At 45.7% G+C, this 19,262-nt stretch overlaps 1 protein-coding gene across 2 annotated transcripts; it reads right to left on the bottom strand.

The window, feature by feature from the left end:
• Positions 1 to 14: 14 nt before the first annotated feature.
• On the bottom strand, positions 15 to 18,504 carry PLOD1 (procollagen-lysine,2-oxoglutarate 5-dioxygenase 1). Of its 2 annotated transcripts, none has more exons than XM_064470051.1 (19): positions 18,407 to 18,504; positions 13,464 to 13,555; positions 12,814 to 12,950; positions 11,421 to 11,584; positions 10,823 to 10,935; positions 9,041 to 9,104; positions 7,946 to 8,043; positions 7,512 to 7,613; positions 7,270 to 7,401; positions 6,897 to 7,018; positions 6,096 to 6,200; positions 5,529 to 5,654; positions 4,545 to 4,686; positions 3,897 to 4,010; positions 3,555 to 3,620; positions 3,115 to 3,219; positions 2,560 to 2,706; positions 2,136 to 2,261; positions 15 to 1,859 (listed from the first exon to the last, which is right to left on the bottom strand). In XM_064470051.1, exons 1-19 carry the CDS (start codon positions 18,483 to 18,485, stop codon positions 1,704 to 1,706), a joined length of 2,190 nt encoding a protein of 729 aa, XP_064326121.1. In that variant the 5' UTR covers positions 18,486 to 18,504; the 3' UTR covers positions 15 to 1,703. The 2 variants fall into 2 exon arrangements, with proteins under 2 accessions (XP_064326121.1, XP_064326120.1); XM_064470050.1 differs by lacking the exon at positions 18,407 to 18,504 and adding an exon at positions 17,986 to 18,232.
• Between the last annotated feature and the right edge of the window lie 758 nt (positions 18,505 to 19,262).

The following is a 19,262-nucleotide window of genomic DNA, read 5'->3' as shown; positions in this document are numbered from 1 at the left end:
TCACGGCGCCTCGGGAAGGGGGGGGAACGGGTTTAATGCGAGAAACCGTACATCTCGTGTGACCGACTCCGAGTTAATTCCAACCACCGCACTGGGCAGAGGAAAGACGCAACAAAATAAGTGAAAAAAAAAAACCCGCTGCTGAATAAATACATACACCTTTTCGACATCTTCTTAACGATTGGCCCATCAAGTCCCTTCAGTTGGTAATAGACAGCTCTAGATTCCACCTAACAAGATTTATTATTCAAATTTATTTTCAAACCGATTGTCCCTGCCTGGATTTTTCTCCCCTGGGCACATGTGGGTGCGTAGCCTTGAAAGAGACCTAAAAAGCATGTGGAAAGCGGCAGAAAATGGTCTATGTCACCTTCTCCAGGTCCATTCCAATTGTATAAAATTCCCTGCTAGGCTTCACACATCTAAAGCTATTCTGCCTCCATTAATGCGACCTGTCCTAGACGTGGGGGCTCTACACCTGACAATCAGAAGTAGAAGCTGGAGCCACAAAGAACTAAGGAAGACCTTTTTTTCCCCAAAGGACAATCATGATGTGAATTTATTGCTTGTGAAACATACTGGTCTGGCAGACCCAGAGCATAACGGTGTCTGATAAGCAAGGGCAGAAAAGGTTTCTCCCCTTTCCCTTTCTAACCTCTCTTAACAGTGGCATGTTTTGGTTTGGCATCTCAAATAACAGAAACACTAAATAATGATTTCCTCTAAGTACCAGAGAATACCTCTTTGATGGGCCATTCAAATTAGATGCAAGGAAAATTATCAAAACCATCTCTGAGAAAGGGAGTGAGGCCACCAAAGACCACTGGGACCTCTGGGTTGTTATCCAAAGATTGATTAGAGCTTTTGGCAGTCTTAACATGGGCTAGAACAGAGACAATTCAGCAGTGAAGCCCTCCTGCCTGATCTAGCCTTCCCTTTATTAGACTTTACCTACACATACCAACATGGCCTGAATTTGTCTGGGTATGCATGTCCCTCTTAGCTGCAGTAATAACAGATAGGGAGGCTATGTTTTATCTCTTCAGTCCAATCCCAGAGGTGAAGTATCATTAGCGGACCTTCCTTTAGCTAACCAGAAGCACCTATATTGCCGCTGCTGCTGCTTTGCACTTTGTGACATGCTTCCAAGGACTGCAAAGAGGTAAGGAATCAGATGATCTTCAGGCTGTTATTGCTGAGTTTCATCTGGTATGACATTTAACTGTAACGACTCCTGGAGTCAGCTCCCTGATTGGTTCGTATTTGGAATAGTATCCAGGAATTATCATCTAATGTCCAGTCCCATACATGCTGTGGATGAAAATGGGCTTCCAGCTACTTGGAGATAGAGCTTGTGACTTGCCTCCAAAAAGCTGGATTTCCAGTCCAAGAAAGGATTTTTGTAAAGTCAACCAATCAGTGAAGGTTCAAGTAAATCGCATTTCCAAGAAACAGTGGATGAGGTGCAGAATCAGATATGAAGGCACAAAATCTCCTTCCAAATTCTACAGCAATATTCCTAGATATTACCTGCAGTATCAGACAGGGAGATCTTCCAGTAGTGGAGTCTTAAAATATCATTCAAAATCAATATCCAAATAGCTTTGATCAATGACTTAGGAACTCTCAGCAGCATTCCCTTTTTCCACTCAAAGTCAGCAGTGAGCAGGGCCAGGGAAAGGTCCTTCCTGTGAAGCATGGCTCTAGGGGTCAAGAAAGGACACTGCGATATAGCGGGTTCCTTTGGTAGTTGGAAGGCCTTCATGATAGTGGGTCAGGCGTCCTGGATGCATAAGGGTCCACCCTTTCCGCGGAGCTCGAATGGAGCAATTGTAGCGCAGGAACCGGCAGCCTCCTCCCTGACGGAAACAAGACAAGAGACGCATCGGCTTGGTCAAAGCACCTCAGGGAAAGGGTCCCTGCCTTCTCCTGGCAGCCCTTCTGAAAATGTGAGAAGGTGCTTGGGGAATCACCTCTGTTCTGATGCGTTCAAAAATCATCTTTCTACCCTAGCCCAGTCATTAACTGCCATCCTTGGTGTGGAGAAGTCAGATATGGATAAGGAAAGGGTTTTCAGCTGCCTGGACAGCTCAAGAGGCTGTACTGCAATTCTTGACACACTGGCAAACACTTACCTCATAGTCTATTCCAACTCGGTTCAAAGCAATGTTAATGGTAAAGGTGGAAGCGTCATGATGGGGCATTAAAGAGGGCTGCTCGTCAGGTTTGTAGCGAACTACAAAGGCAAGCTCAAACTGAGTCTGCAGGAGAGAAGAACAAAGTGCACACCTGTTACAGGGCTATAGTATTCCACGGCTACTGAGCTGCAGAGCAGGGTGCATCCCACTGCTCCGAGAGAAAAGCAGCAGTAAGGCAGGAGAATGTCATTGGGAAATCGCGTATTTCCTGACACACATACTTCTGTCATACTCCAGGGTCAGGTCCTCCATTCTGGGAAACAGTATGTGTATTGCTAGAGGAATCTAGCAGTCTTTCACAAAGTTGCAACCGGAGGAGGTGCTGAGCTGACCATGAGTTTTGATGCTAAGGTATACGTACCTTGGTATAGTATCCTGGGTACAGTTTCTCTGTGATGGGTGCAATATACTCCAGAAGAAACTTATACCATTCTCTTTCAAAGCCAATTTGGTTCATGTGTATGTCAATAGTTGGGACGTTCTCATATCCTCCTTGTATTCTGCTGTCCTGAAACAGAATCATGAAAATACCCATCAGGATGGGAACCTTGGACTTCAGGAATGAAAAGCACTTGTTTCTGGTAACTACAAATAAATACAACGTTTATTTATCAGAATTTCCAGGATGGAAAACTCATTTCAAACAGTAGTTAAAACCTAAGGTAGACAATATCGCCATCGCAAGGGCTGAACACTGTAGCTTCAGAGGATACTAAAGAGGACTCAGAAATATTAATTCACATTTAAGAACAGGGGCAAAAATTGAGTGTTAATCAGGAACAAAATTATAGTATTGCCTCCAGTTTCCTGGTTTAACTGTGGGATCTAATGCCTTCCTACAGGAGGCACTGCTGCCACCAAATATGCATGGATAATGGTGTGACCCAGAAACCAAAAAGCTCCTGTTTTTTCTTACCTTGTTGTCACCTGTGGACCACTGCCCATAATGTTCCATTTCTTCCACCAGCTCGTCACAGGCAGTGTCAGTGAATATGGGGAACCAGTAAACATCTGGGCAGGGCTGCAGAAAGTAGACAGGTGAGAATAGCAGAAACAAGGAGTAAGACTAAACTGACTGTAGATTGAGTCAGTTTAAGGGGAAAGTAACTAAAATATTGGGGATAGAAATTTGTCTTCCAATTTATGTGCCCCACTTCCACTCTAAGAGAGCTGGAGATGTAGTTCAAGAATAATGATTGGGCTCTAAAAATACTTTCAAGGTCATGTTTCCTCTGGATTTGAAAGACTACAAGGTCAGGCTGAACTGCTTATTCCCAAGAATGAGAATAGTGATGATACAAGCATTGGCCTGATGCTAATCTCCCATTCTGATGGATAAGAGTGATGTCTTCTTACCATTTCTACCAATTTCCCTTTCAGAGCTGCTGTGTAGTTTTCATGGATGTACTTTTCTCTCCAGTCCTGCAGTTAAGAGATAAGCAAATCAGTCATTTCTGTGAAGCCTTGTTAAAGAGGCAGTGAAAGGCCAGGCACTCTCGCAGCAGCATTTCACAGGCTTTGAAGATCCAGATGTTATGAATCACATAAACACCCTCTCTCTAAATTCTGTGACTACACTTCTCATCCCACCTGAGACACATTGTTATTACAAAGCCTGGACCTTCCTTACTGGTAAAGCTAGTCATAGATCTTCACAGGCCACATCGCTAAGCCTGCTGAGCATGCAGGTTATCTCACCTCAGGATTGCTGAATATTTGCCAGAGGTCGTTGTGGAGGTGAGTTGTCTGATAATTCTCCAGCGACAGTATGTGTCCAAACTGATGCCGATTTGTCAGGTACATAAAGACTCCCTGCAGGACAAAGGGAAATAATCAGGCTTTGTTTACAGGCCCCACATGTCTGTGAGCCACTGTGAAATATAAGCACTGAACAGTTTCCCGGTGACGATGGCTCTGCCCAAGCTGTAAATTTATTCATTCTTTTTCCTGTGGGCCTTCAGTTTAATTTCCACCTTGGCTACGAGGAACTCTGAAAGGTTACAGCCAGTGCCAGTAATGCTCTGCCTCTTGTCAGCCAGGGTCAGAAGCAGAGCAGAGCAGCCCCTGTGAGATTAGGTTCTTCCTTCTTACCCTGCCAACCCCATTTAGAACAGCCCTGAATAGGCCCAAGAACAAAAATGTTATCCACATTCAGCAGTCCCTGGCTCTGTGTGGTTTCACAGCAAGATAGAAATCCCATGCTGTTCCATGCCTACCAGTGTTGAGTAATGCCAGTTCATCCTGTCCCATGCTGTGGCAAAGCTGAATGCCTTGAAACTACTTAATCTTGTCACCTCCACTCTGGCATGCAGCTCTCCCCTGCCAGCTTCTCCTTCCTTCACTGACCTGACTCCGAACGTTGTGGCAGAAAGCCATGTCAGCGTCCAGCTTGCCACTGTGGAAGAGATCTTCCTGGTCAAGCTCTGACCGCAGAGCCTTGGCTTTAACCATGTAAACACTGCTGATGTAGGGAACGTTCCAAAGCCCGCTGAAACACAGGGGAAGGAGAGTAAGACTTGAAATAGCACTAAGACAGCAACCGCTGGACTTGACGGGATGGCACACAGCACTGCAGTATCAGCCAGGTTTGCCTAAAAGAGCCGACTCAGAACAGCAGGGAGAAACCATACCCACAGGAATTGTCATTCCAGGAAAAATCACTTATACTGCCCAGAGCTTTTAAGCTGCACAAATGCAAGTCCACTGTGAAAGCAATTAATGGCTACTGTGTGTTTTTGCTGGGGACATAATTCATGGCTTGAATCTCTTCCCAGAGGGATCAACAATTTTTTTCAGTGATCTCAAAAAACTGAGCTAGCCAAAAGTGCATAAGCTGATTTCCAGCATTTATTGCACATATAATGGCCTAAAAAAAAAACCCAAACCCCCCAAAAAAGAGGGCCCCTCAAGAATATGAACAAACTGACAATTCTATTTTGTGAATCTTCCATTCAAAAATCACCTGTTACTTTATGAAGACTATCTGATAAAGATTAAACAGTACTTTACAGGATTTTAAGTATCACACTAACTATAATCCACAGGTGCGAAACCATGACGTGAGTTAGATGAAGTGATTTCAGCAGAGTCAGGACTCTCAAACCCATACTCTGATCATAAGAAAATCTGCCCGAAGTATGTTATGGTCTCTGCTCAGGGGAGAACTTAGAGCAGCTTCCAAACAGCAGTACAGACTTCTTTTCCTTTCCTATGCACAAAGACAATTGTGCTCTTTGGTTCTTTGGCATTAGCTGGTTTGATGATAACGTGCTGCAGCAAGCTTTACATTTGAGGGATTACATCAGTAAGAAACTCTCTTTGCATACTCACACCCTCCGCCTTTGAACAATATCCACGTAATCTTCTGAGCGGGCATAGTATCCATCAGGGCTCAGCGCTCCCCAGAAATTTGACCACAGCTTCTCATGGCGGCTTACCAGTGGGGCGATCACCAGCCTGTCAGCACAAAAGAAAAAGGAATTGCAGGACAGGATGTTCCCACAGGAAGGAAAGGGGAAGATTTACAAACCACAGGAGCATAAGAGTTAGATTCTTCCTCACTTAGGGAGTTGCTGCTTCTGTTAACTTCATTGGAATAAAATTCCTCATAAGAAAGGGCAAATGTGGTCACAATCTCTGATCTAACTGCACCCTGCAGCAGGTCGCTTAGAATCCGATTTGTTCTAGCAACTACATAAAGACAAAATTAGGGATGATTTACATCTCTGCCTAAAATTCAGGCATTACAACTACAGTAAAACCAGACCAAATAACATGTTTGTCTAACATTCCACCTCTGACACAGTTCTAGTGCCTTTCGCATCTCAGTGATAAAAGAGCTCACTATTCCTCGTGTGAAAGATGACCAGGAAGGACCGCTCAGTCCAAAGAACTCACTTGTTCTGTTCGATCAGGATCCTTAGAGTCTCTGGGTTCTTCAGAACTATCTCAGCATCCAGGCTAAAGTAATAGTCACAGTCAGGATCCTTTCTGCACAGATCCCTATAGAAAGAGAACAGGAAAAGTCACATCAAAATCCTCCTAGGACAGACCAAGACAAGGGGCATAACACCAGGAATTCCCTCACCCTGTAGACTAAAGGTCATCTTCTGGGCTCTCAGTAAAGTTCAGTTTAAAGTAACAACCCAGAAGGCGAGCATAGGACAAGCACGTCAGATTCAGTATCCAACAGCACACACTGAGACACAGCCAAAACCAACACTTTGCAAACTGTTTCCCCAGCACAAACTGAAGAGGTTCCCATTTACGGTTGGCCCAAAACCAGGCCTGAGCTCAAACTCACACCTGATCACAGACAGGAAGATACTCTGCCACTAGCTCTTATTTCTACTGCTACACTCCTCCTCTTCAGAGATATAGGTGCATATTCTTTGTGATCTATGACTGGACATATAGACTGCTTGATGAGGGTGGGAGGTACAGGGCTATCCTTCAAGTAGGGCAAAGGACCAGTGAGAACTTGATTTCTGAAACTGGAGAAAGGGAGCTGGTATCAGGGCTGATGTTTTGTCAATATATAATGGGCATGGGGAGTTAATGCTAGGAAAATTGAAAGAAGAGGGTGGCTGAAAGAAAAGAAGCATCCACTTGATAGTAATGATACTCAGAAAAACTGGACTGCCTTAGTTTGGACCGAGGCTGACTCAGCTAGCCATCGTGTATGGCTTTGGCACTTACATGCCCAAGTTACGTGCCTCTGCATTCTCCACCTCATCATCTGGCCCAAACACTTTGATGGCGAGATACTCTTTGCCATGCCCTTTAACAAAAGACTCCACCTCCATCACGTGATGTTGCTCCTATGCCAAAGGAAAAATAAGGAAAAACAGATTAGATGTTCTTGAAAATGCCAAACCAGATGAGCAACAGTTCTTCCCACTTCCACATCTTTACAGCTGGATGGAGCTGTCTTATAGATGCTATTGCAGATAAGTACTGGGATTACAGAGCCTGGAAGCCTAGTCAAAGGCTGCAAAGGTGCCTACAGTACAGGAGGAGGTAAGCATTTTCCCCACATTCACTAAGACCTTCATAGGCCAACTTTACTTACATGGTTGTGAATGAAGAGCTGGATTCGTTGCTTTGGGTAATGAAGGTTACGAAGCCGCAAGAAGAACTGGGAGAGGAACGGGGTGGGCTGCTCGATGAAAATGCCAATCAGGATCATTGGCAATGCCTCGTCCTACATTCAGTGAGGAGAGAAGTGGTGGCTCAGGTACCACATCACACACGTAAGATCCCATTGTAATTGTAAGACTTGTCTTGAGAGCTTTGAATAGACATCAGCATTACCTTAAACCCTGTGAGGCTTCGCAGACCTTCATCACACACAGTGCAGCCAGTCTCAAACGTCCATATCTGAGGAATGTAGTTTCCCAGGTAGTTCAGCTGCAGCTGCAAAAGGCAATTTGCCATGTTACACATTACAGGGCAGGGGAGTTTCTTTGCATCCACCCCCAGTGTAAGATCACACTTCATCAGAACCTCGTTTACCTTCTTCTTGGACTAAAGAATCTAAAAGCATGACAGCCTGAGGGGCTAAATACACACTGATCTTTGAAGCAGACACATCTTGCTGCTCTGGACCTGGACCACTTATTGTTTCTCAAATGTCAATGTATACAGGGAAAGTCACAGTATATGGGAAGACAATAACCTGACACACTCAAGCCTAAAGGGTCACTTTGCAACACACATCAAATCTCTCCCTCAGGATGCCCACTTACCTTGGTGGGTCCATTTCCATGAATCACCACAGGCAGAGTGTCATATAACAAGTTTCTTGCTCTCACTCGTGAGTTTTCAAACTTCAGAACTACCTCATCTGGAAATGACATTGCCATCATGTTATCAGAGGAAGGCTTTTATTAATAATTAGCAGCACAATGCCTCTTTTCTACTGAACAACTGCTGGACAGAGTATGCAGCTTCTGGTCTGACAAATACACCTTCTACTGGGAATTGGCAGAAACCACACTGAAACAGTCTTCCAACGCTGGTGTTGACACATGCTATTGGTGGCCAGGGAGGACTCAGGCCCTTCTCACCTAAGCATTCTGTGCACCTGCTCTCTCTCTTTTCACCCCAGACAGAAGTCCACCCTCCTGGCAGAGGTCATCCGAGATGTCTCCTCAACACAATCACACAAAATCCTTTAGAAAACAGACTAGTACAGATCCAAGCTCCAGTCTATCATTGTTATAATGAGCACAGGAGCCAAAAACCACACTGGCGTTATAATTTTTTACCTGACTGGAATAAAGATGGAGTAGTGCAAGACTATAAACCGAAAACATCAGGCAGTAGTGTCAGGAGAGTAAGTGAATCACTTTTGCCAGGACTAGCAAAATCAATCAATCAGCAGGTCATGTCAGAAGCCTGGTACAGTCAGTGAGTGCTCGCAGGCAGTGTCTGGCGGCATCTCACCTTCTGCAGCATTCCACACACAGTTCTGAAGTGGAAAGAAAGGCAAGCCCTAGGCAGTGTTGTGTGTTATTACTTGCACTGAAGTCCCTCCCAGTTTCAATCCCCAAGGCTAATGCAATCCGACATGCTTGAAGATCAAAGTGGCAAGGAGGTGTAAGACGGAAAACCTGACCTGCATTACCCCAAGTGAAGAGGGAATTGCAGTGAAAACCTAGCTGGTCGCAGTGGAATTGCAAATACATCCCAGAACTCTGGCAGAGGCTTTTTACTGAGGCTTATTCTGCAGGGACAGGAATTTCTGAAATTTAAGCCCTTCAGCCACAACACAAGTTTATTTCTGGTGTCATCATGCAGTTGCATTCCAAGGAGAAATGAGCTTCCTTCTTCCATCTCACCTAATGCTCCATTTAGGTTTTGGAAGATCCGGCTTCTTTGGTCTAGACTGATGTTGATACTTTCCTTTAAAAGAATGAGATAATTAACCTTAATTAGAACACAAGTGGGCATCCATTCTTTACATGTGAGAGACCCTATGGTGAGCGAAGATATATCACATTCCTATAATCATTTCCATACTCCCCACAGTGTGAAGCCTAAAACACTCCCAGCTAATCCTCATTTTTACTTGAATCTGAGACAATTTGCCATTTTCTGAAACAATTTAAACATATTATATTAGGCAAAACCATGCAAATAACCATTTTAAAGCTGCTGTGGTTGTGTCAATAATATAGAGCATATTAATGAAGTACACTTGCAGCACAGTCATATAAAACCCACGTATAATATGCAGGAATGCCAAGACAGCAAAACATCTGCTGTGAAGACAGTTTCTTGCCATCTGTCCACAGGGGGAGCATTACCCCAAGCGCTGCCCCAGGTACCGGAGTCAAACCAGAACTGAGTAAGAGTGCAAGGCCAGCTCATACAGTATTTGCTTTCATACCCTGCTGCAAGTCACGCTCTGGCTGGATTTTTGTCAGACTAAAATCCAGCTCTGACTTAATGGAGTTCAGTGTCCCTCCAGGCATCTATTAAGATTGATTACTGGGAAGGACAGCAGGGTGCTAACATCCGCTGTCTGAATGCCAAGTCAGTGGAATTACTCAGCCTTTGCGTGGCATAGAGCCAGAACTGCAGATGAGAACATTAAAGGAACTGTTCGTATTAAAATATCACGGGCCATATTCAGATTTGGGGAAGGAAAAAAGTGTAGCTGTTCTGCATTTTTTACCAGCCGTGCTGGTAGAAAAGCGCAACTCCTCCTCTAATCAGTCTGAAAGCAGTTTCCTATTGCTAATGCGTCCTCTTGACTTTACTGTTGCAGCATGACTTCTTAGTTCCCATGCAGTTGTGGTGTCCCTCAGGGACAGACTGCACTGCGTAACACAGAACGGGGCAGGGACAACAGCAGCAGAATCACCCTGTGGGCTGGATGATTAGGCCAGTGCACCACATGGTCCTAGAATGGCAATGATGCTTCCAGGATCCATTCCAGGCTTCTCTATGATGTTACGTGGCACACTACATAGGCTGACACAGATTTTGTCAGCCTGGATCTGGAAGTGTTTGCTGAAGGCAGCAGCAGCCTCTTTGTTCCAGCAGGGCTACCCACTGCGATGCCTACAGTCCCCGTCCTGTGGCACAACAGTGGCTACAGGGCTGTGAACCTCTGTCCTTTTATCGCCTCCAAAGGGGCCTCGTCTGCCCCTTTACCCACAAGGTACTTTAGGGCTATGCTAAATATCTCCAAGTCAGCAATACACTCTGCAGGGAGGATACACGCCTAAAGTCTGGGTTTCACATCCCCTGGGAGGAGGCTGGCTGGTTCTGCCACACTCAATAGCTTTAAACATCAGCACATTCAGATACTGGTATGAGTTTCCAGTAAGACTTGTTTTAAGACATCTATCTTCCCATTCACATTTTAAGCTTAAAGAAAAAAAACTGCCAATAGCAGAACAAGGTGGGTAGTGGCTAGAATTAAAATTTTCCAGAAGGAAAATGGGTAACTAGACATACTGCTGGCCTTTTTCACATAAGGATGCCAGAGCAGTCATTAAGAGTTAATATTTACATGATAACTTCCTTTACTGACAACAGGGATACTGCACAGAGGATTGACAGCAATGCTTCTCAGACAACTCCTCCTAATCCCAAAATCTAGCTACACCTACTCTTTTTTCTGGATCCAAGAAGACATTCGTATAGAAGAGCTGGTCACTGTCATCATCCTGTCCTTTCCACTCCTCCACAAGCTTCTTCAGGTTTGGAGCATAACCTATGAAGCCTGTGGGAATAAGTATGAAGAGATGTTTCAACCCATACAACCAAAAAAGGGAAGTACTCCTGTATACACATACCCTCACTTCTTTCACACACAGACCCATTCCACCCTGTGTTGCTGCAGAGATACACCAGCTTTCAAAGGCATGTACAGACCGCACTTCCCAGGATCAAACCTGTCATCTTCAGCATCGGAAAAGCTCAGATACCCACACCCTGAACGACAAGTCTCACTGGAAAGGGAGAAGGGACAGGGAGTAGGTTCCTATGCTCTACAAGCAATTCATGGCTATGTCCTCTCCTGCAGCTTAAAGACAGGAGCATTGTCAGTCTTTCCATTAGGGCCAGTTACACACAGGGCTTCAGTTTGCACCACCTTCTGTAAAGATGCTTTCCACACCTGGTCCCTTGCTACTTCTCCCAAAGGCCTTCTAATGGGAGGAAAAAGCTGAGAGAGTTTCTCAGCTGAAAGAAGGTTCTGCATCTTACCTCCAGAACCCAGGAAGCGCTTTCCGTCTCGCACCTGAGGGTACTTGGCTTCCAACTTTCTGTCAGGATAGATGTAATTCTCTGCTGAGAAGACCACCTTGCTCTTGGCTTGTCTGAACTTCTTCAGCAGTTCTGCGGGGCCCGAAGCAAAAAGTACATCATAGCTGGAGTAGAAGACAGCCAAGAGAGGGACAGAAAGGAACAGAGTCAGAAAAACATGTCAGCGTGGAAAGTTTCTCGAAACAGCTAATTCTTTAGGAATCCCTTTCTTTTAGTTCTGCTTCGCAGTATTACATTGTTTGTCATAATTATAGCTAATTAAAGCGCAATCTTATCCAGAGTGGAAGATGTTACTTCCCACTGCAGAAGTTTCCACACTGGCTTGGGGCAACCTATGACCATCCTTATTTTTACAAAGTTTTCACTGATGATCAAAACATATCTTCCAAGCTGCAAAACACGCTGATCTCTTCTTGCTTTTTCCCCATTTGGAACTGTGAAACCCTTGTGCCTTCATTGTTTGTAACAACTTTTTACTTATTGGAGGAAGCGTTACTCTGCCATTCCTTTCTAAATTAAACAAATACATAGGTCATGCTTTTTACATCCTTCGGCATCCTGCCATTCTTCACTGAGCTCCCTGCAAATCATCAGGAGGAACCTATACAGGACAGTAGTCACTGCATGCTGCACTCCAGCCGCTGTCTCTTCAGTACTGGGTAGAACTGACTCATTCCCAGGCGACACTCCCAGAATGAGACTTGCATTTTCTGCAAGAGGATTTGCATACTTCAAACTCATTTTGGTGAGTGAAGAAGTTGCTCATTCCAGAGATTAATCATTCCCAACTTCTCTAAACACACGTAGACACTCAGAGCAGCAAAAGATGATCTCCCTGCCACAGGAGCTAGAGACAGATACAGGGATCCCAGCCCACCCCGTTACTGGGCATATGCAAAGACACTGAGATTCCAAACCATCCTTCTCCCTCTTCACATTTCTCTGGCAGATTAATTCTTGGCTCTCAGGATTGTGTTCAGCCTGCCTCACCTTATAAAACAAATAATTCTGGTAAGAAAGGCCTGCCTAGATTCACAGAAATTGTCTGCTCATTCTTTGCAGATCAGGCAGCCAAATTCCACCCTGGCAGAAACAGGTATAATGCTATCAACTTTATGCAAGAGTTGGAATCAGCCCCTTCTGATCAGACCTTCCCAGCTGCCACGGATGCAGCTCTGAGCAGCTTGCAGGCAACTGCAGGGAATTCAGGGGGGGAGGAGGTCTGAACACACCTTCCAAAAGCAATCTACTTCACCGTTAATTTCTTCTTAGTAAGAACCTGTCCAAACAGCCTTATGATTCAGTTGACAGCAAATACTTTCCAACCCATTACCTTTCTATGAAAAGGATGATCAAGTCTTCCTTATCTGCATACTGCTTCAAAGCTGATTTCAAGAGACGGACCTTCTGCCCACCTCCTGCTGGCTTCTTGTCATCTCCACCCTGCCATTCCTCATCCAGCCCCAGCACCTAAAGAATGACAGGAACAGGGTCCACTGAACAGGGCACCTTCCCCAGCAAGACTCACAGGAGAGGACGAGAACCCACAACCTTACTAGTCTTGATAACTCCCAGTGTAAATCACAACAACAAAAAAAGCCAGTATCAGGACAGATGGACAAGGTACATACACCAGCCTTTGAACCATTCTCTGGCATGGAGAGTCCGAGTAACACACAGCACAGCAGCAAAGCGCTCTCAGCAATAGCGACAGGTGCGCACTCGGTATTTTGTGTTTTGGCATAGCAATGGAAAAGTGCCGTGGGGCTCCCTTGAGCAGGAGCTACAGATCTCAACTCAAGCCAACACTCAGGATGGAATAAGAGACTGCTACAGACATGCCCCAGGCACAGTATTTTTCAACCAGCTGAGTAGCTGTGTCTTCTCTTGAGCTTTTATTTAATCACTTTGGGGCCAAGCCTTATCCATTCCACACTTCAGAGTTCCCTTTGACCAGCCACCACTGAGGCTGCTAGCCATCACCTGGACTTTGTAGTTGAAGAATCGGGCTGATCTTCTGAAGCGTTGGAATCCCTCTGTCTGCTTGGTGGCAACAGTAAGTACCAGAAGGTTTTCTGCATACAGGACAAAGCACAAGAGACACATTAACTTGCGTGGTTTTCACAACCAGCTGTTCCATACCTAACAAAGAGGCTTTATTATCAGATACCACGCCAAGGCAGGGATCAATAGTCTTAAAGGCACTTCTGCACAGTCGCTGCTGCTCATGGACGCAGGTTGTCTGTTCTATGTGACACTGACAGATGTCCAGGCTCATTTTAAATCAGTCAAGGGAGACAGTCTAGCTGCCGAGCTACCATATCCTGCTGAGAAGAAAACAGCTTGTTTACACCTCCCTCAATTAGCTCTACACTGTACAACGTTATGTACTACAGGTGTTCTCACTGCCCACAAAGCTTCATCCTCAGGAAGAAAACCAGCTTCAAACCCTACTTATTTGCTGCCTGGATTTTCTTGGCATCAACTCATCAACGATTCATAGAGGGGAAAAAGGTGTGGACGTAGCCAGTGTTTTACTGGAGGAACTACCTATCACAGGGGGCAGAACACGGCAAAGGTGCCCGCAAACTTCAGCGTTTGATTGAAGAACCCCAACCTAGCTGCAGCACAAGCAAGACTGCTCCTTTGTGGCGGAGATTAGAACTTGGTCCTGGGTATAAAATGAGAGAATATGTAAAGACACGATTTAATTGCCTGAGTTATGAGCTAGAAAAGAAAAAACAATGTATTACATGGGGTTTTTTGCCCAGCTAATGAAAGCTAAAATTCTCTTCTCTCACATACAGTATGAAGGAAATTAAACTTGAAGATAAAAACGAACGACTACAAAATGCCCATTTGGAAGCCATCCATTTAGTGCAATTGGCTTCCTGTTCCCCAAAGAGTTGCTTTTTTGTCACTCAGCATTGACTGGGTGTAGGGAAGGCCAAAATTAGGCTGAATGTTATTATCCCCTTTCCACGGCTGCTCCAATTTTCTGCTGCATTCCTGAGGTGTTTTCCAGACTTTTTCAAACATACACAATGTGAATTTAATTCTGTCATAACTTTCATTTACATTTTCCTCCCAAACTTGCTTTTCATTTCCAGTCCCTTAAAAATGACAAAGCTAAATCCTGAAGTTGTCTTTCAGAACTTTCTCTATAGTAGCACTGGAATATGATTTTTATGTGGAAGCTCTGGTTTCCTCATTGTAATGAGTAAATGCTATACTTTATCTTAACATTTTTGCTTAAGTAGGAATTTGTATAGGCTCTGGCAACAGTGCTAAAATGTGAATCCTGGCCATCCGATTTTAACATCAGAAAATACCAGGAAAAACTGAAAGCACATTTTCTTGGCTTGAGCAGGCTTCTTTTGGAACAATGATTTTTTCAATGAATGTACCAGATGCATCGTCCTAGTGTACCCAAACTGATACTCTGTCTGATCTTAGAGAAGAAGAATCTAGGAGCTGGAGTCCTAGACAGACCTGACAAAGGCAGCAAAAGTAAAAAAAACAAGTGTCCAAGTGGAGGGATAAAGAAGATGTTTCCCAAGGAAATTCCTAAAATGCTTTACCTGCATCAGAATGAAAAAAGAGGAGAGACTGAAAACAGTCAATAGAAGGTCAGCTCTAATTGTACTGTGTCAGACGCTCACACACAGACAAAGGGAAGGATAAATAAAAGAATATGAATCCTGCAGATGTGCAGTTTTTAAAGGCAGACTTTTAGACGTCTGAAGGGCATTCCTAATCCAGCTCCTCCGGCACACTCAGTTCCTTGTGTCCTGTCCAGTCAGAGGGTGCAAACAAATGAGTAAAATATATATCTCCTCAGGGAATATGTTAAAGCCGTTAGAGTTTCTAGGCATACAATGGCATGCAGAAAACCACGGCAGCTTTGTTAGATAGCTCTGAGCTCATGGTTTCTGAGAAGGTGAAGATCATACTGCCAGCGAAGAGGCGGGCAAATGCAGGCTTACCAGAGAGGAGTGCAAAGACAAACATCAAATTCTAGTACCTGAAAGGAGAGGAGAAAGCATACGATATGATAAAAGAAGGAAAGAAAGTAAAGAGCCGAACTGCTATGCAATTATTTAAGCCTGAATTCTCAGGCACCTCACGTTAAGTAAATCACTAATTCATTTTCATGCCACCACCTCAAGAAACCAACAAACTGTTTACGATATGACTGCCAGAAGTTTGCTGGATAAGATGCGGGAGCTGAAGGCTCACAGGGATGAAGAGGAAGCAGTGTGCCACTTCTAAGACAGAAAAGGTTTCACCGCGCAGCGTGTGAACTCTCTGGAGCTTGGAAAAGCCAGCACAGAGACAATTATCCTCCCCAGCAGAATTCCAAGTTACAGATTCCCTTCTCATTGGTCTGTGGGGGTAGGACTCCGAGAGACATCAAGCTCAGTTTCTGTTCCGAGAAATCTCTGCAGAAGTGAGAGCTTTCCACCCCAAGAGACATTCCTTCAGTCCAGTACTAGAAGCTCGTGCTGAGCTACGCTGCCTCCACTCCTTCTCCTTTAACCCTTTTTTCTCTTCCTCAAAGATTTTGCTGAACACTGGTGCAGCTGACAGGTATTTCCAGAGACAGAGCAGTAAATCCTTTTAATTTCAGTATCACATGTGGGCATTTTAAAACCCCAAAAAGCAGATTTATGCTTCCCTATTTTCCATGTCACAGTTACTTTTCATATGTAGAAATGGTAGCCTATTCCTTTAAGCTGGGCCTCCCGGGCCCAGAGACTCCATGGGCCATGCTGACAATTACCAATCGTGTAAATACATTTAATAATGGTATGGCTGCAAAGTACGAGCACAGTTTGGTTAACGAAGCAAGCACTGGACTAGGAACCAGGGGAGCTGGACTGTCCTGCTAGCTCTGCCATGCAACAGGGAGCCACCTTGCCATCCCGCAGGTTCTCCATCTGCAGAATGATAATAGAGGACATTTCCCGCTTTTGTGAGGGTTTCTGAGCACTAGATGAAAAGGATCCTGTAGGAACCAAGCACTGGAACAGGGACTCTGGCATCAACATCACAGTGAAATGTTTGGGTATGTTTCTGAGTTTTTACAAACCGTAAAAATCAGTGACGAGTTGAGTAACAAAAAATTTTAGAGTTATTTACTTCTGCCTTGACTCTACAGGGAAAGCACAGCTGCAGCTGCTTTTTAGAACAAGGAATGAATTTATCCCTAGGCTGTGCTTTGGGAAATCTTACTGTGCCACTTCCTGTTAAGATAGTGTTCAAGAAAATACCATTAATACAGGGATCAAATAGAAAAAATTTGGTGCACAATTTAGTAGTGGATAATATAATCTCTCTATTAAATTTACATTTATGAAAGTTTATTTTTAAAGATTGAATTAACTACAAGTGACTATGCTTAGCGCTTTTGCAGAGATCTAAAAGAATGTGCAAGAAAGAAGATAGGTGTCATTATTCTCACATTACTCTGGGGAAGCAGAGGCACAGAAAAGGTAAGGCATTTTTTCTTTGAGCCATGCCAGAAGTGACGGGTTCAGAAAGCAGTTAATTCCAAATCCCTCTTCCTAACCAACATACCTCGTTCTCTTTCCCCAGCACCCAATTTTGTATCTCCAGATTGTTCTCAAACCTTACTGAAAACATGGAAGATTTGGGGTGTGTAAGGAAGGCAGGATAGCACAGAGAGATTAACTTCATAGTTACATTTGTCTAACCACTGTTCTAAATGCTGAAATGATTTTGCTTTAGTTATGCCACTACAGCTAAAGAACTCCCAACACTCCCACGGATACACACTAACTGTATTAAGTAATATATATAGTAAAGGTTAATTATACCAGAATCACATATTGTGAAGGGAAATATTCTAGGTAACAAGATGAAATCTCCTCTTAATTGCCACTTCTCTAATGAGGACAGAGATAATTATCCAAACTTCTTGGCAGAGGGACAGTGTGTGAACCTCTTTGTCAGCCTGGCTGACATTCTGTAGCTGCCCTCATCCTCTACTGTCCTACCAACTACTCCTCAGAGCGTGTACCAACTGTTTATGTGGGGATAGATGGTGTTATTTTTGGAGCATCCCGGACCCCGGGTCACAGCGTGGCCAGTCTGGGGTGAAATGCTCTCTGCCACCTAATTCTTGAACCGTGTAAGTTCAAAAGCTGGAAGGGCTGACCCCGGTGGGGAGCGACCCAAGGGACTGTGAGTACTCTACTGGGGCGAAATGGTGTCCAAGGCTCGGCTCACAGAGCTGCGAGCGCCTGTTTGGCAACCGAGGCGCTCAAGAAGCATGTGCGGAGGACACCCACGCCAGCCCCTAGGCTGCCTCCGAGCTCGGCAGCAGGCTCCGGACGCCGCCCGGGGGCTCACACCGCCGCGGGCACCAGTCCCGGCTCGGGCAATGCCTCCGAGGCGGCCCAGGGCGCTGAGAACAGCCGATGTGCCCGTCCCTCCGCCCGGCCGCCGCTCCCCGCCTCCGCCCCGGGCGGACCCCCCTTACCTTCCTGCTCGGAGGCACCGCCGCCCCCCGCCCCGAGCAGCGCCAGCAGCGCCCAGGGCAGCAGCACCGCCGGAGGCACCATGGAGGCGGCTTCCCCGCCGCGATCCCGCCACGGGAGCCGGCACCGACCGGGGGCGCTGCCTGCGGGACGGACCCGGCGGCTCTAGAAAGCTCCGGGGCTGCCGGAGCCTGTGCCACGCACCAGACCCGCCCGGCGGGGACGGGCGGAGGAAGCGGGGCGGCGGCGGCTCCTCCTCCCGGGCCGCCCCGGCCCCCGCAAGAGGCGGGGAGGCAGCTGGGGCCGGGCCGGGAGAGGGAGCAGGAAGCCCTGGGGCCGAGGCTCGAGGGAAGCGGGGGCACGGCTGCCTCGGGCAGGGGGGCGAAGCTCGGCGGTCGGATCCCGGAGCTGCGGTAGCGGTACCTGGCGTGCGGGGTCCGGCCGTCCTTGGCGGGGCTCCGTGCGGCGCTGGGCAGCGCGGTGCGGGGGAAGAAGCGAGCATCGAGGAAACGCGAGGCTGTGCGGGAGGAGGGGGTCGCTTCCCGGCCAGCTGCAGTTACTGCTGGGCTGCATCTGCCTGACACGGTTCCTAAGCGTGAAAAAAGCAAAACAGAAGTGGGTTATGCACAGCTCTGGAAGTGGGAAGCCCGTATCAAATACCTTCTTTCCACCTGTCACCTCATGTATTTCCTCGGCGAACACAAAATCTGCTGCGGTCCTGTTTCCTACACTAACTGTTTTTCTCTGGCCGTACATACATCTTTAAGTCTTTATCTCTTTGTCCTCGTGCTGGGTTTTCTTGCTCTAGCCCTGCCGACTTATCCACGCATCTTTTTCTAGTTTATTCTGCCTAACTTTGAGAACAGGCAAAATAAACCTCTCTTACAAAATTGCACTTAAAAAAAAAATTGGGTTTAGGATCATTTTTATACCACAGTGAATGTAAGACTTAGATGCAGGGGAACACTGTTGAGCCTGCAGAACACCAGACGAGGAGCTACCACTGACACATACCTTAGGCGAGGCCTTGAGCAACGCCTTATTTCTACTGAAGCAAATACCTAGAAGCGACAGGGCCATTTTCTGAGGCGCTGTGTACCATTAAACCCAACTTTGCTTCCGTTACTGAAAGCAACGTTAAAAGATTACTTATTTTCTCTCTCGTAAGGTGTGAACGATAATATTTACTTGTCTGCAAAGAATTCCCAGAACGACAGAGGCTGTATAAAGTTAGTTGCTGTTTGGGAAGGCATGAAGTGGATGAGGCACATGTTGCCGT

The sequence above is a fragment of the Phalacrocorax carbo genome, chromosome 20, assembly GCF_963921805.1.
Source record: "Phalacrocorax carbo chromosome 20, bPhaCar2.1, whole genome shotgun sequence".
In the NCBI taxonomy this organism is placed as follows: domain Eukaryota; kingdom Metazoa; phylum Chordata; class Aves; order Suliformes; family Phalacrocoracidae; genus Phalacrocorax; species Phalacrocorax carbo.
Note: the sequence above shows the minus strand (reverse complement) of the source record. Positions and strands in the feature narration are given on the sequence as shown.